The 12,948-nt window shown below is 58.3% G+C and overlaps 1 protein-coding gene across 3 annotated transcripts in view; it reads left to right on the forward strand.

The window, feature by feature from the left end:
• The window catches only part of LINGO1 (leucine rich repeat and Ig domain containing 1), a 78,715-nt gene extending 71,600 nt beyond the window's left edge, over nt 1-7,115 (forward strand). For all 3 annotated transcript variants that reach the window (XM_058542126.1, XM_058542125.1, XM_058542124.1), the window contains one exon: nt 4,228-7,115. In XM_058542126.1, coding sequence (XP_058398109.1) covers nt 4,240-6,084 — 1,845 coding nt within the window. In that variant the 5' untranslated portion in view covers nt 4,228-4,239 and the 3' untranslated portion in view covers nt 6,085-7,115. The remainder of the gene's footprint in view (nt 1-4,227) is intronic.
• The last annotated feature ends 5,833 nt before the right edge of the window (nt 7,116-12,948 follow it).

The raw sequence follows: 12,948 nt of genomic DNA on the forward strand, positions 1-12,948 counted from the left end.
CTCAGGGACCCTGGAATCCAGCCCCTCACTGCCTAGTGCGGGAAATAGATCAGAGAAGGCAGGCATTGCCCAAGGTCACACGATGGAGTGGCCAAAGAAAGCCGCACGTGGCCAGTGTGGGAAGTAACTGAGCCAGGCTGTGTCTGCCCCGGGACACGGGTGAGGGGGTGATGGGGGCGGGCGGCCCTCTGCGGCACGGGTCTGATGGCTCTGGGATTGGGAGGACACAGGCTGCTGTAGGGTCTGTGCGTCGTGCCCTGGGCACTGCTCTCCTCTGCCTGCCCACGTGGCTGCCTTCGGTGTTTATTTCCTTTGTATTTATTGGTTCAATTTTTAAAAAAGTCTTGCCCTTGTGGGAAGCCCTTCAGGGGACAAGGATCCAAAATAAAACGCTGATTAAAATGCATAAAACACTTCTCCTTGGCAATTGCCGGAGTAACCAGTGGGATCAACGGGACCAGCATGGCAGGGGCAGCACATTGCCCACTCAGCAGTTTTGCTGACCCCCTCAGACACGACTCTGCCAGCATCCCTAGATGACAGAGCCCCTGGGAGTATTAGGAGACTAGGCCCGGCGTGCAGTGCTCCTGCCGTGCCCACTTGGGCGGGCATCTTAGCCTCTCCAGGCCTCGGTTTCCCCACCTCTCAGGGCAGCCACCTGTAAGAGGTGAGAGATGAGGCCCATCCTGGTCCTGTGGAGTATGGCCCGGTGCTCTGCGGGTCTAACTGCCGGGCCTGGGGGTGGCAGCCGCACAGGGCAATGCCGACCAGCTTTTCCATCAATGTATTTGAATTCCCCAGGTCTCTCATTGCTCAGAGGCCCTGCTGCAGGGTCAGATCCATCAGAGGGGCTTCGACCCTGCAAAAACTCATGCTTCATTTCAAAGAACATTCACTGAGGTCTGTTCTGTGCCACACCTTGGTCTGAGGCTGCAGACACACCATCTGCCCTCCGGCACCTCATTCTCTACCTGGTGAGACAAATGGACCCGTGACTGTTTGACCCAGGGTTAAACAGATGTCACAGGAGAGATGCCAAGTGCTGAGACCTTGGAGAATATTTCCCTCTTTGCTCAGGTCACTAGGAAGCTCTCACTTTTAGTCATTATGCAGGACTTTGTGGCATTCTTTCCTGACTGGCTTGCCTTCTTTAGCTTTTTTTTGTCATCTCGTAAGCATAATTTTTCTGTCAGCTCAAATCACTTTTAGAATGAGGTGCGCTATACATCAATTACACAATGAAACTACTAATGAATGTAGTTTGGTGTTACGGGCAAGAGATGATTTCTTTTTTTTTTTTTGTGAGAAAGATCAGCACTGAGCTAAAATCTGATGCCAATCCTCCTCTTTTTGCTGAGGAAGATTGGCCCTGAGCTAACATCCGTGCCCATCTTCCTCTACTTTATATGGGACGCCGCCACAGCATGGCTCTACAAGCAGTGCGTCGGTGCGCGCCCGGCATCTGAACCGGCGAACCCCGGGCTGCCACAGCGGAACGCGCACACTTAACCGCTTGTGCCACCAGGCCAGCCCCAAGAGATGATTTCGGAACTGAGTAGGTCAAGGATGGCTTCATGGAAGAGGTGGCCTTTGGGGTGGCAGGTCCCAAAGGCTGCTGGGGCAGGAGGCTGGGAGAGTTCTCCAATAGGAGATGGCTTAGAGGCAGGAATGTGCAGGACAAGGTGGGGATACCTGGTGGCTTGAGTGGGGGGAGTGGAGGGAGAGGAGGTAGAAGGGTAAGTTGAGGCAAGGGGGTGGAGGCTTCAAATGCCAAATTTGTGTCCGTGTGAGGGTCTTACCAACATCTCAGTGTGGCCTGTGCCCTCGCCACCCCCCTCATTCCTCAGCCCCTCTCTAGCAGTCCCCGCCCCACCCGCCAGCCCAGCCCCGAGCTGGGTGCTAAAAGTCCTATTTACCTCCCAGGGCCCCAGCTGCTGGCCCAATTACTTATTGATCGCCTGTCAGGATGTTTGCTTTTCTGGTGGGTCACTGGAGCATGTGTGACTGTGAAAATGGCCTGTGGGGGTGGGGCGGGGGAGGCCGAACCACAGAAGAGTCTGGAGAGAGGATGAGAGGGGCTGAGGGGAGGGCAGTGGACAAAGCCCTTGGGGATAACAAAACCTTGCAGATTCCATAACATGTCAGTGACACCCAGAGCCCTCTCTGGTTAATCAGTCACTTAGTCGATCGACAACCAGGGAGTGCCTGACAGTCCTGGGAGACCGGCGGAGCATTGGAAAGTGTGTGGCATCGTTGGAGTCTGACAGACCAGAGCTCCAGTCCGGAATCTGCCCCCTCTGCTGGCTGGGTGTCCTTGGCAGTCACAATCTCTCCGAGCCCCAAGTTGCCTTAAGGGTTGAAGTGTGAATGACAAGAAGCAGAGGCTGTGTGCAGGTGTAGGGAGGGGGTCGGAGGGGTGGGAGGAGGGCCTGAGCTGGGGCAGAGAGGCGGGACCCTCGCACCTCGGGCCTCCCCTTACTGCGGTGAGTGCCCCTCGGGGCTATGAGAGTGGACTGTGTGGATAGGCAGCAGAGCCCCGAGGGTACCAGCTGGGATGGGGGAGCATGGATGGATCTTCGCCCCACCAGCAGCGGGAGGGCTGCAGCTCAGCCCCCAGAGACTATCTGGTCCAGCCCCAGAAGTTTGGAGGAGTCCAGACTGGCCTTCCCAGCACCCTAATAACCCTGCCGGGCCAGTTTCCCATGGGGTGGAACAGGGATGGAACAGGGGCGGAAGGAGGAGATGGGGAGGCTCTCTGGGCACAAGTGGGAGCAAGTGGCCTCTGAACGTGGACCAGGAGACAGTAATGGGGGACTAGCTCCCGCACACCCTGTTCACTCCACCTGCAGCCCATACCCAAGCTGGGCCCCCCTCCTGGCACCGTCTCCCGTGTCATCACCCCCCGAGTCCTGCATGTTCCCCAGCGCCCAGCTGTCACAAGCCTCACGTCCTCAGTGTCGCGATGTGGACTGGCTCTTCCAGGCTGCCCTGGGCTGTGCGAGTCGGACTGCTCCTCCCTCCGGTACTAGGAGGAGAGTGATTGGAACCCCGAGAGACAGGTGGATGAAGGCTGGGGGTCCCCAGTGCCCAGCTGTGGCAAGCCTCACGTCCTCAGTGTTGCGATGTGGACTGGCTCTTTCAGGCTGCCCGTGCCGCCCTGGGCTGTGCGAGTCGGACTGCTCCTCCCTCCGGTACTAGGAGGAGAGTGATTGGAACCCCGAGAGACAGGCAGATGAAGGCTGGGGGTCTTTGGAGGGGAGCACACTTCCTTCTGGGGATCAGAAAAGGCTTCTTGGAGCAGCGGACATTAAATTAGGCCCTGAAGATGGGATTTCAACAGGCAGGGGAAGGGGCACTCCAGGAGGAAAGAACTGCAGAAGCCAAGGCCAGGAATCTGGAATACTCGTTCCCTGAGCCCTGGGTGGGTCACCATGAGGACCCAGAGGAAGGCAAGAGTCAGAGAGATTCCACAGGGAGGCATTGGCACTGGGTCCGGCTTTCTGGGTGGGTTGCCCTCCCCTGATCTGGAAACCCTGTCGGGGAGCAGATTCGTAACCCTAACAGGTACCACTGGGTTTGCTGATAGCCCAGGACTTCGGCTGCGGGCTCAACCGCGGTGTTGGCAGGGAGGGGACCGTGGTGTCTGTGCCTGGGGAGGCTCAGGCTAAAGGCTGCGAGAGGGGCCCTCAGCAGCCTCAGAAGCCCTTGCCCGGCAGGCTGGGGACCAGACATGCCCCTCTGCTGGCTGTTCCTGGAGGCCTCAGCCTTTGAGCCCATTTGATCCCCTCTGTGAGCCCCGAAGGCAGCTCAGCAGGTCTGGCTTTATCCCTGGTGAGCACCAAGGGAAACTGAGGCTCAGGGTATGTGGTAAGGTGTAAAACGTAAAAGGTGAAGGAGGTGGACGCAGCCTAGGATGTCAGTAACAGGCTCTTCTGAAGTGACTCCGCCCCTTCCATGAACCCCCTCCATCCTTCAGGAGGGTTCTGGGCAGGTCAGGGGCAAGGAGGAAGCAGCGTGGGGTGGCAGAAGGCCCTCTGGCCTGGGCATGTGGACTTTACTGTGGGGCCTGAGGCAGGTGTCATGTGCCAGTGTGGACCCCCGCCTCTCTGTGTCAGGGACATCCTGAGGGGCCAGGAGGGCAAGGGGGCACAGAGGGCTCAGGGTGGGGTCCAGCCAAACACTGTCCTCTAACTGCCCCCTCTGTCCTATGCTTGCTTCCGGCTGCAGGTGAGCGAGAGGATGCTGGCGGGGGGCGCGAGGAGCATGCCCAGCCCCCTCCTGGCCTGCTGGCAGCCCATCCTCCTGCTGGTGCTGGGCTCGGTGCTGTCAGGCTCGGCCACGGGCTGCCCGCCCCGCTGCGAGTGCTCCGCCCAGGACCGCGCCGTGCTCTGCCACCGCAAGCGCTTTGTGGCGGTGCCCGAGGGCATCCCCACGGAGACCCGCCTGCTGGACCTGGGCAAGAACCGCATCAAAACGCTCAACCAGGACGAGTTTGCCAGCTTCCCGCACCTGGAGGAGCTGGAGCTCAACGAGAACATCGTGAGCGCCGTGGAGCCCGGTGCCTTCAACAACCTCTTCAACCTTCGGACGCTGGGGCTCCGCAGCAACCGTCTGAAGCTCATCCCCCTGGGCGTCTTCACCGGCCTCAGCAACCTGACCAAGCTGGACATCAGCGAGAACAAGATCGTCATCCTGCTGGACTACATGTTCCAGGACCTGTACAACCTCAAATCACTGGAGGTTGGCGACAACGACCTCGTCTACATCTCCCACCGAGCCTTCAGCGGCCTCAACAGCCTGGAGCAGCTGACGCTGGAGAAATGCAACCTGACCTCCATCCCCACCGAGGCGCTGTCCCACCTGCACGGCCTCATCGTCCTGAGGCTCCGGCACCTCAACATCAACGCCATCCGGGACTATTCCTTCAAGAGGTTGTACCGCCTCAAGGTCTTGGAGATCTCCCACTGGCCCTACTTGGACACCATGACACCCAACTGCCTCTATGGCCTCAACCTGACGTCCCTGTCCATCACACACTGCAATCTGACGGCCGTGCCCTACCTGGCCGTGCGCCACCTGGTCTATCTGCGCTTCCTCAACCTCTCCTACAACCCCATCAGCACCATTGAGGGCTCCATGTTGCATGAGCTGCTCCGGCTGCAGGAGATCCAGCTGGTGGGTGGGCAGCTGGCCGTGGTGGAGCCCTATGCCTTCCGCGGCCTCAACTACCTGCGCGTGCTCAACGTCTCCGGCAACCAGCTGACCACGCTGGAGGAGTCGGCCTTCCACTCAGTGGGCAACCTGGAGACACTCATCCTGGACTCCAACCCGCTGGCCTGCGACTGCCGGCTCCTGTGGGTGTTCCGGCGCCGCTGGCGGCTCAACTTCAACCGGCAGCAGCCCACGTGTGCCACGCCCGAGTTCGTCCAGGGCAAGGAGTTCAAGGACTTCCCCGATGTGCTCCTGCCCAACTACTTCACCTGCCGCCGTGCCCGCATCCGGGAACGCAAGGCCCAGCAGGTGTTTGTGGATGAGGGCCATACGGTGCAGTTCGTGTGCCGGGCGGATGGCGACCCGCCGCCCGCCATCCTCTGGCTCTCGCCCCGCAAGCACCTGGTCTCGGCCAAGAGCAACGGGCGGCTCACGGTCTTCCCCGATGGCACGCTGGAGGTGCGCTATGCCCAGGTACAGGACAACGGCACGTACCTGTGCATCGCAGCCAACGCGGGCGGCAACGACTCCATGCCCGCCCACCTGCATGTGCGCAGCTACTCGCCCGACTGGCCCCATCAGCCCAACAAGACCTTTGCCTTCATCTCCAACCAGCCGGGCGAGGGAGAGGCCAACAGCACCCGTGCCACCGTGCCTTTCCCCTTTGACATCAAGACCCTCATCATCGCCACCACCATGGGCTTCATCTCTTTCCTGGGCGTCGTCCTCTTCTGCCTGGTGCTGCTGTTTCTCTGGAGCCGGGGCAAAGGCAACACGAAGCACAACATTGAGATCGAGTACGTGCCCCGCAAGTCGGACGCAGGCATCAGCTCCGCCGACGCGCCCCGCAAGTTCAACATGAAGATGATATGAGGTCAGGGCGGGGGGCAGGGACCCCTGGGCGCGCAGGGCAGGGGAGGGGCCTGCTGCCATTGGCTCGCTCCCTGGTCCTTCCCACCTCCTGCCCCTCCACACACACTCTTTTTCTCCCTCCCACCCCCGTCCCCTGCTGCCCCCACCGGCCCTCACCGCCTGCCCTCTTCCTACCAGGACCTAGAAGTCCAGGCCTGGGGACCCCACCTGCACAGGGGCACGCATTGCCAGACTGGAGTCGGAAGCTGACTAGCCGACACGCAGCACAGTGAATAATTCAATAAAAAGAGTTACGAACTTCCTCTGTAACTTGGGTTTCAATAAGTATGGATTTTTATGAAAACTTGAAATAATAAAAAGAGAAAAAAACTATGTCCTCTAGCTAGTCGGAATGCAAACTTTTGACGTCCTGATTCCTCCAGGGCCCTCTTCCAACTCGGTTTCTTGTTTTTCTCCTCCTCCTCCTCCTCTTCCTCCTTTCTCTTCTCTTCCCTTGCAGGGAGGGATCACTCAGGAAAACAGGAAAGGAGGTTCCAGCCCCACCCATGTGCCCACCCTGCGGGGGCAGCCGCCCAGAGCAGGCGGGGTGCCAGGTGTGGGCCCAGCTCTGGGCTGGCTGTTTGCAGGGAGCGGGTGGAGGGGACAAGGCTGCCCGATGGGGTGGGGGCTGTCTGCAGAGCTGCCAGGCAGCAGTACTGCCAGGGGTTGGGGGGCCTGGCTAGGGTGTGGCTGAGACTCTGGACAGGGGCTGGGGTCCTCCTGGAGGACAGCACAGTCAAAGGAGAGAGCCAGGGGCCGGAGGCGGGACTAAGGCCTAACTTCTGGTCCCAGCTCTGCCGCTGACTTGCTGTGTGGCCTCGAACAGGTCATTGCCCCTCTCTGGGCCTCAGTCTCCACGTCTGTACAAATGGAAACCTTACTCCCTGCCCTGCCTACCTCACAGGGCTGTTGTGAGGAATTGATGAGATGATGTATGTGAAACACTTTGTAACCTGTAAAGCGCTGTGCACACGTGTGGGTGACTGTTCTCATTATGGTCATTATTCTCTCACTGTTGGGGACAGGGCTCCTGAAGGGATCTCCATGGGGTTAGGGGTGGGGGCATACCAGGGGAGGGCCAGCTCCAGGGACTTCCAGAGGCTTCTCCCAGGACAGTGGCCTGGGCGGTGGCCAAAACCATTGGCTGGATGGACAGGGCTCTAGACCCACAGGGGAGTCCTGAGGCCATGAGCATCATAGCTTCTGCCATCTCTGGTCTGGGGTCCCCCCAGGCAGAAGCCCCCTGCAGCTTTGGCCTGGACCTCTCCAGGGGTTGGGAACACCAGCTCTCTCCAAGCCTTCTTTCCACAAGCATTTATTGAGTGCCTACTGTATGCCACTTCCCATGTAGAGGCCTAGTCTTTGGGGCCAGGGAGGTGGTTCTGGGGCCGCCCTTTTGGATTGCCCAGACCCAGGTCACCACCCCAGCTGTGCCCATCTTCCACCAGGCCATACTCTGAGCCTCCTTTGGGCTTTGAAGGGTTTTGGTTTGGGGGCTAGGATCCACCTGCACGTGGGCTGACCAGGAGGATCAGACAGTAGCCCCCGGCCCCGCCCATTCACGCCAAACCTAGATGCTCAAAACTCAACCCTGGAAAGGGATGCCCCGGATGACAGACGTGCGAAGACAGGTCACTTGTAACTTTCCCCGAATCCGAGCGCCCTGGCTCGAGAACAGGGACAGGAGCTGGGCCAGCAGACTGCGTGCTCATCTCTGTCAGGCAGCGAGGGCACCAGGGTCAGGGAGGCCTGGCTTCTCCCTCCAGGTTTCCTCCTCCTCCTCGAGGCTCCTTGGATTAGGCCCCATGGTGGGCCCAGGCTGACCCTGCTGCCCATTAACCCCCAGGCTACGGGGAATCCAGTGATGCAGGAACCCATGGGCACAGACTTGGCTGAACTTGAGGGAGGAGCAGTAGGGAAGTCAGCCCTCAGCAACAAGAAACTTCCAGAACGCAGCTCCTCCAATCAGGGCTCTTCCTGGGGCTCACCCCTCAGCGTGCTGGCATGAACTAGGGAGCTGCGTGTCTAGCACCTTCTAAACCGAGCCTCTGGTGGGATGGCACGGTGAGCAGTCTGATGTGGAGTTGGCACTGGGTCACTCACTCATTCATCATTCAGTCCACAGATGTGCCCAAGGCCCGCTGTGCTCCGGCTGCTGGCTGGTGTGGTGTGTAGCCAACAGCTGGGCTAGAATGTCCTCGCCCACACCTCTCACCTCCACCTAGGACTGTTCCTAGTTCTGCGGAAGCCTCAAGCCCTCTGAACCATGGTTTTATCCCCTGGAGGAAACAGGATCCTCTCCTCACATGATCCTGGAATGTTGCTGTGGAAAAGGTTGATGGTGCCTGGGGAGCAGCCCAGATTAGTGACTATAAGGCTCTGAGGTCCGGTTCTAGCACTTACTAGCTGTTTGTGATTGTTACTTAACCCCCCTGAGCCTCTGTCTTCATCTGTAACATAAAGATGATCTTACTACTTTTGGTTGTTAGGAGGTTAAATGAAGGAGCACAGGTGTATTCGCTGGTTGGTGAAGTGCCTGGCACTCAGAAAGCCCTCTACCAATGGTGCTGGTGATGATTGCTGTTGAGTCCAACTGTGGTACAGATGCAGAGACTGAGGACCAGAGAGGGTGGTAGCTTACCCAAAGTCAAACAGCTTTAAAGTGACGGGACCAGAGCCTGGAAGTTCAAGACTCTTGGAGCCTCAGACTTCTAATCCTAACTTGGGGCTTCTCAGAGCCAGGCCTGGGGATCCCCACCTGGCAGGAGACCACTTTGGGGAGCATAGGGGCAGGAGAGGAGTCTTTGGGCATTGGGGCAGCCTGTGCACAACAAGAGGCTAGTGGTATCACATGAGGCTTCAAGAACCCAACAGGCCTGCCTATCTCCAGAGAGAGAAGAGCACAGTCTCTCCATTGCCCAGCCCTGGATGCCGTGGTCAGCGCTGTCCTCCACGGGCGGCAGCCACGGGATGGTTACTGAACCCCTCTGGGATGCCTGGGTCCCTGGGGCTTCACAAGATTTGGGTAAGAGCAGAGGGGTTCAAGGGGCCAATTTATTCCTGGCTACTGGGAGGAAACTCAAGGACACAAGAAACTTGTGAGGTTGTTTTCAGATGAGGAAGAGAGTCAGTTCTGGGGATGTGAGTGCTCAGGGTCAGGGGGCTGGGTTGGCCCATGCAAAGGAGCCTGGGGACTGGGAGCCAGGCAGCCCAGGTTTTAGTACTGCCCCTTCCCAGTTGTGGGACCCCCATCTGCAGAAGACAGTAATGAACTCAACTGCTAAGAGCCCTGCCAGAATTCAGGGGGAATAGTCTGGGAAGTCAGGCTGGGGACTTTCTCCATGGCCCGACAGCCTCTGATGAGGAAAGAGGAGGAGCAGATGCCCCCACTCCCTGGCACACGCACTGCTGGGGCCTGAACCCAGAGGTGGTCTGGGTGGCCAAAGCCTTCCTGGGCCACCCACAGTCCATGCCGTCCCGGTGGCCCCAGTCTGCCTCAGACCCACTGGGGCTGTGGAGTCAGGATGTCCTGCCCCTCAAGCCCTGTGGGGAGCTGGCTGCTCCGCTCACCTTTCAGCCTGGGTCCAAGCCACAGGGGGAAAGGCAGGATGCTGAAGCCTGAGAGTCTGGCCTGCTTTCCAGGAGACCAAGACCAGAGGCGGCCTCCAGGCCTGCTCCTCCACAAGACAACCTGCCTTCAAGACAAAAGGTGATAAGACTGGGGGCCTACTCTGGACAAGTGCCTCGGCCAGGGATGGCACCCAGGAGGGTGAGTATTGGAGCATCAAGTACCAGGAGCCCCCTGGTTTATTCCTCACAAGTAAGAATCTGAGGCTCAGAGAGGGGAAGTAACCTGCCCAGAGTCACACAGCGGAGTGGTGGATGGGGCATGGACTTTGGAGTCAGGCAGACCCTGGTCCAAATCCCATCTCAGATGTGGCACCTGTTTGGTGTGCAATAATGACTGCTATTATTAGCATAACATCATTATGGACAAGCAGGGGGTGGTGGTTGACCTCAGAAACTAGGAGGGAAAGGGACTGTATGGGAAAACACAATGGGGATCCGAAACAGCTGGACTCCAGTGGGGTTGGGGCAGACACCATGCTTGGTTATGCCCTCTGATTCGCCACTGAAGGCCTCAGGGCTGTGTGGGGAGGACAGGAGCAGACTCCAGGCCATCACCCTGTCTGCCCAGGACAGAGAGAGTGGCCGTGCCCTGGAGCCCTGGAGGACAAGGCCACAGCCTGTATGTGTTGGGGGGATGGAGGTCACAGGGAACAAGGGAGAAGGGGTCAGAGGAGCAGTGTAGAGCCCTGGCTGGTATTGGGAGTCCTGGGGGACTTTGAGCCTTTCAGGGCCTGAAGTGAGGGTTCATGAGGTACAACGAATGGGGACAGCACAGACCCAGCTGAAGTTAAGTGATTTATTGGGGACTTCACGGAACCTGGTGCTATGGTCTATCACCTTTCCTGCTTCTCTCCCCAATTTGGTGTCCTCTGATGACATGACAGCCTGCACAGGGCTGAAAGTCATCCCCCCACCCCCACCCCCACTCTCCTTCCAAGCCCCAACTCCAGCCTCCTTCACAGTCTGGTTTGCTAGGATCTCTGATATCTTCATTCATGTTCTCCAGAGGAAAAGGATCTGATTGGCCACCTCTCAGCCAATGGATGGGCTGCCTCTAAGTCAGGTGCTCATCCCCTTGTCCAATTAGCCAAGGCCAAGGAGCTTAGCCTCATGCAAGCCAAATTTGGGAGAAGATGGCACAGAAAGGGCTTAGGGCCTATATCAGTTATCCACTGCTGCATGACAACCACCCCAAAACTTAGTGGTTTAAAACAACAACAGCCATTTATTTGTTCTTAGTTTTGCAACTTGGGCAGGCTTGGTAAGGACAGCTCATCTCTGCTCTTCACGGTGTTGACTGGGGAGACTTGACTGGAGCAGAGAGGTCCAAGGTGGCTTCCGGCCATGTCCATCACCTCACTGGGGAGGCTGGCAGGCCTGGAGGGAGCTGATTTCTCTGTCTGCATGGTCTCTCCAGCAGACTAGCTGGACTTCTTTATGGTGGCACAGTGCTCCAAGACGGGGAAAACAGAAGCTGCCGGGTCTCTTGAGGAAGGAAGTCTTTGTAGGCCAGGAGACCCCGTCTTCATGTTCATTGCATTCTATTGCTCAAGACGAGTCACAGGCTCCCCTAGATTCAAGGGGAGGGAGGACAGACCCCAGCTCTTGGTGGGAGGAGCCACAAAGTCACACAGCAAAAGGGCATGCAGGATGTGAGAGTCGCTGCAGCCACCTTTGGAAGTGACCCCCCACAGGGACCTCTGCGGTGCCCTTTTCCTTTTAGGAACCACTCATTGGTACACAGGCCTCTACAGTTGACCCAGGAGTAGGGGACTTAGTGAGTGATGGTGACTGGCCTACCAATGGATCTACAGCTGGTAAGTAAAGAGCCAGGACTTGAACCCAAGTTTGCAGCCCCTGGTGCAGTGTCCTTTTGAGCAGAAGCAGGAGGCAGGGGGCACTGGGGTAATAGAGCAATAATAATAATAGCTGCTGTTTATCAAGGGCTGTGCCAGGCACCCAGCCAGACACTTTATTGACATTCTCTTATCTAATCCTGCCATAAGGAGTTCTATTATGCTCCCTTTTGGATGTGAACACTGAGGCTGAGGCAGGAGCAGTGACTGCCAGGGGCTCACCGCCAGGTGGGTGATGAAGTCAGGATTCACACTCAGGGCACCTGTCCTTCATGGCAGAATGAGCACCAGACTGGTCTCTTTACTTTGAACCACTCCAGACTCAGGCTTCTCATCTGTGAAGTGGGCACAGCCACATCACCTCCCACGGCTCCTTCCCTTGGGGTGGGACGAGTTGAGGTGGAGAGCGTGCTGTGGCACGGGTGAGTGAGCGCACAGGTGGGAGTCGTGATCAAAACTTCTGCCAGTGAGTCCCCCCTCCTGGCTCCCAGCCCACCTGGCATCTCTGTGGGGCCCGGAGATCAGAGCATGATACACGAGGCCCGCAGCCTGTCCTGAGGACCTGGCAATCTGGCCCTGGTACTTGGCAGGCCCCTGGGAGCTGCCGGGCAGGAGTCTGAGAACAGTGGCCATGCAGCGTGGCCCTGGCTCTGCCTGCCCGAGAGAGCTGATTGCTCAGCCTGTAAAGGGATTTACAGCCTCCCCGTAAACCTATTATGGCTCATCCTGCATCCCCAGCCCAGGCCCTGTCATCATGCCAGGTGACTGCTGGTGTCTGGGAAGGCAAGGCTGGGGCCTTTGGGGGCCATGGAGACTGAGGGATGCCCCAGTGTTTCAGCCCCGGGCCCCTCCTCTCCCAGTTCCTTCACACCCCAGCCCTCATGCCAACCCATGCCCTGGATGTGACCCCAGCAGGATCAGGGCCTGGCTCTCCCTCTACCCCTCACTACCCACCCCTGTCCCCCACCCCCTCACTCCCGGTCTGGGCTGAGACACGCCACCATGGAGACGGCCAATCCTGAGGATGGAGCAGCAGGATGTTCCGGAGGAACAGAGGAGGACGAGGAAGCTGGAGGCGGAGGAAAGAGAAAGCACCGGTGGACCCTCCCCATGATCCACCCCTCCTGGTTCCCAGCGTCCAGAGCTCAGCCCAAGGGTGGCGGTCAGCATGACTGTCTCCCTGTTTTGTTTTGTTTTTGTTTTTTCGGCGAGGAAGATTAGCCCTGAGCTAACATCTATTGCCAATCCTCCTCTTTTTGCTGAGGAAGATTGGCCCTGGGCTAACATCCTTGTCCATCTGCCTCTACTGTATATGGGACGCTGCCTCAGCATGGCTTGA

The sequence above is a fragment of the Diceros bicornis genome, chromosome 5 (genome assembly GCF_020826845.1).
Source record: "Diceros bicornis minor isolate mBicDic1 chromosome 5, mDicBic1.mat.cur, whole genome shotgun sequence".
NCBI lineage: Eukaryota > Metazoa > Chordata > Mammalia > Perissodactyla > Rhinocerotidae > Diceros > Diceros bicornis.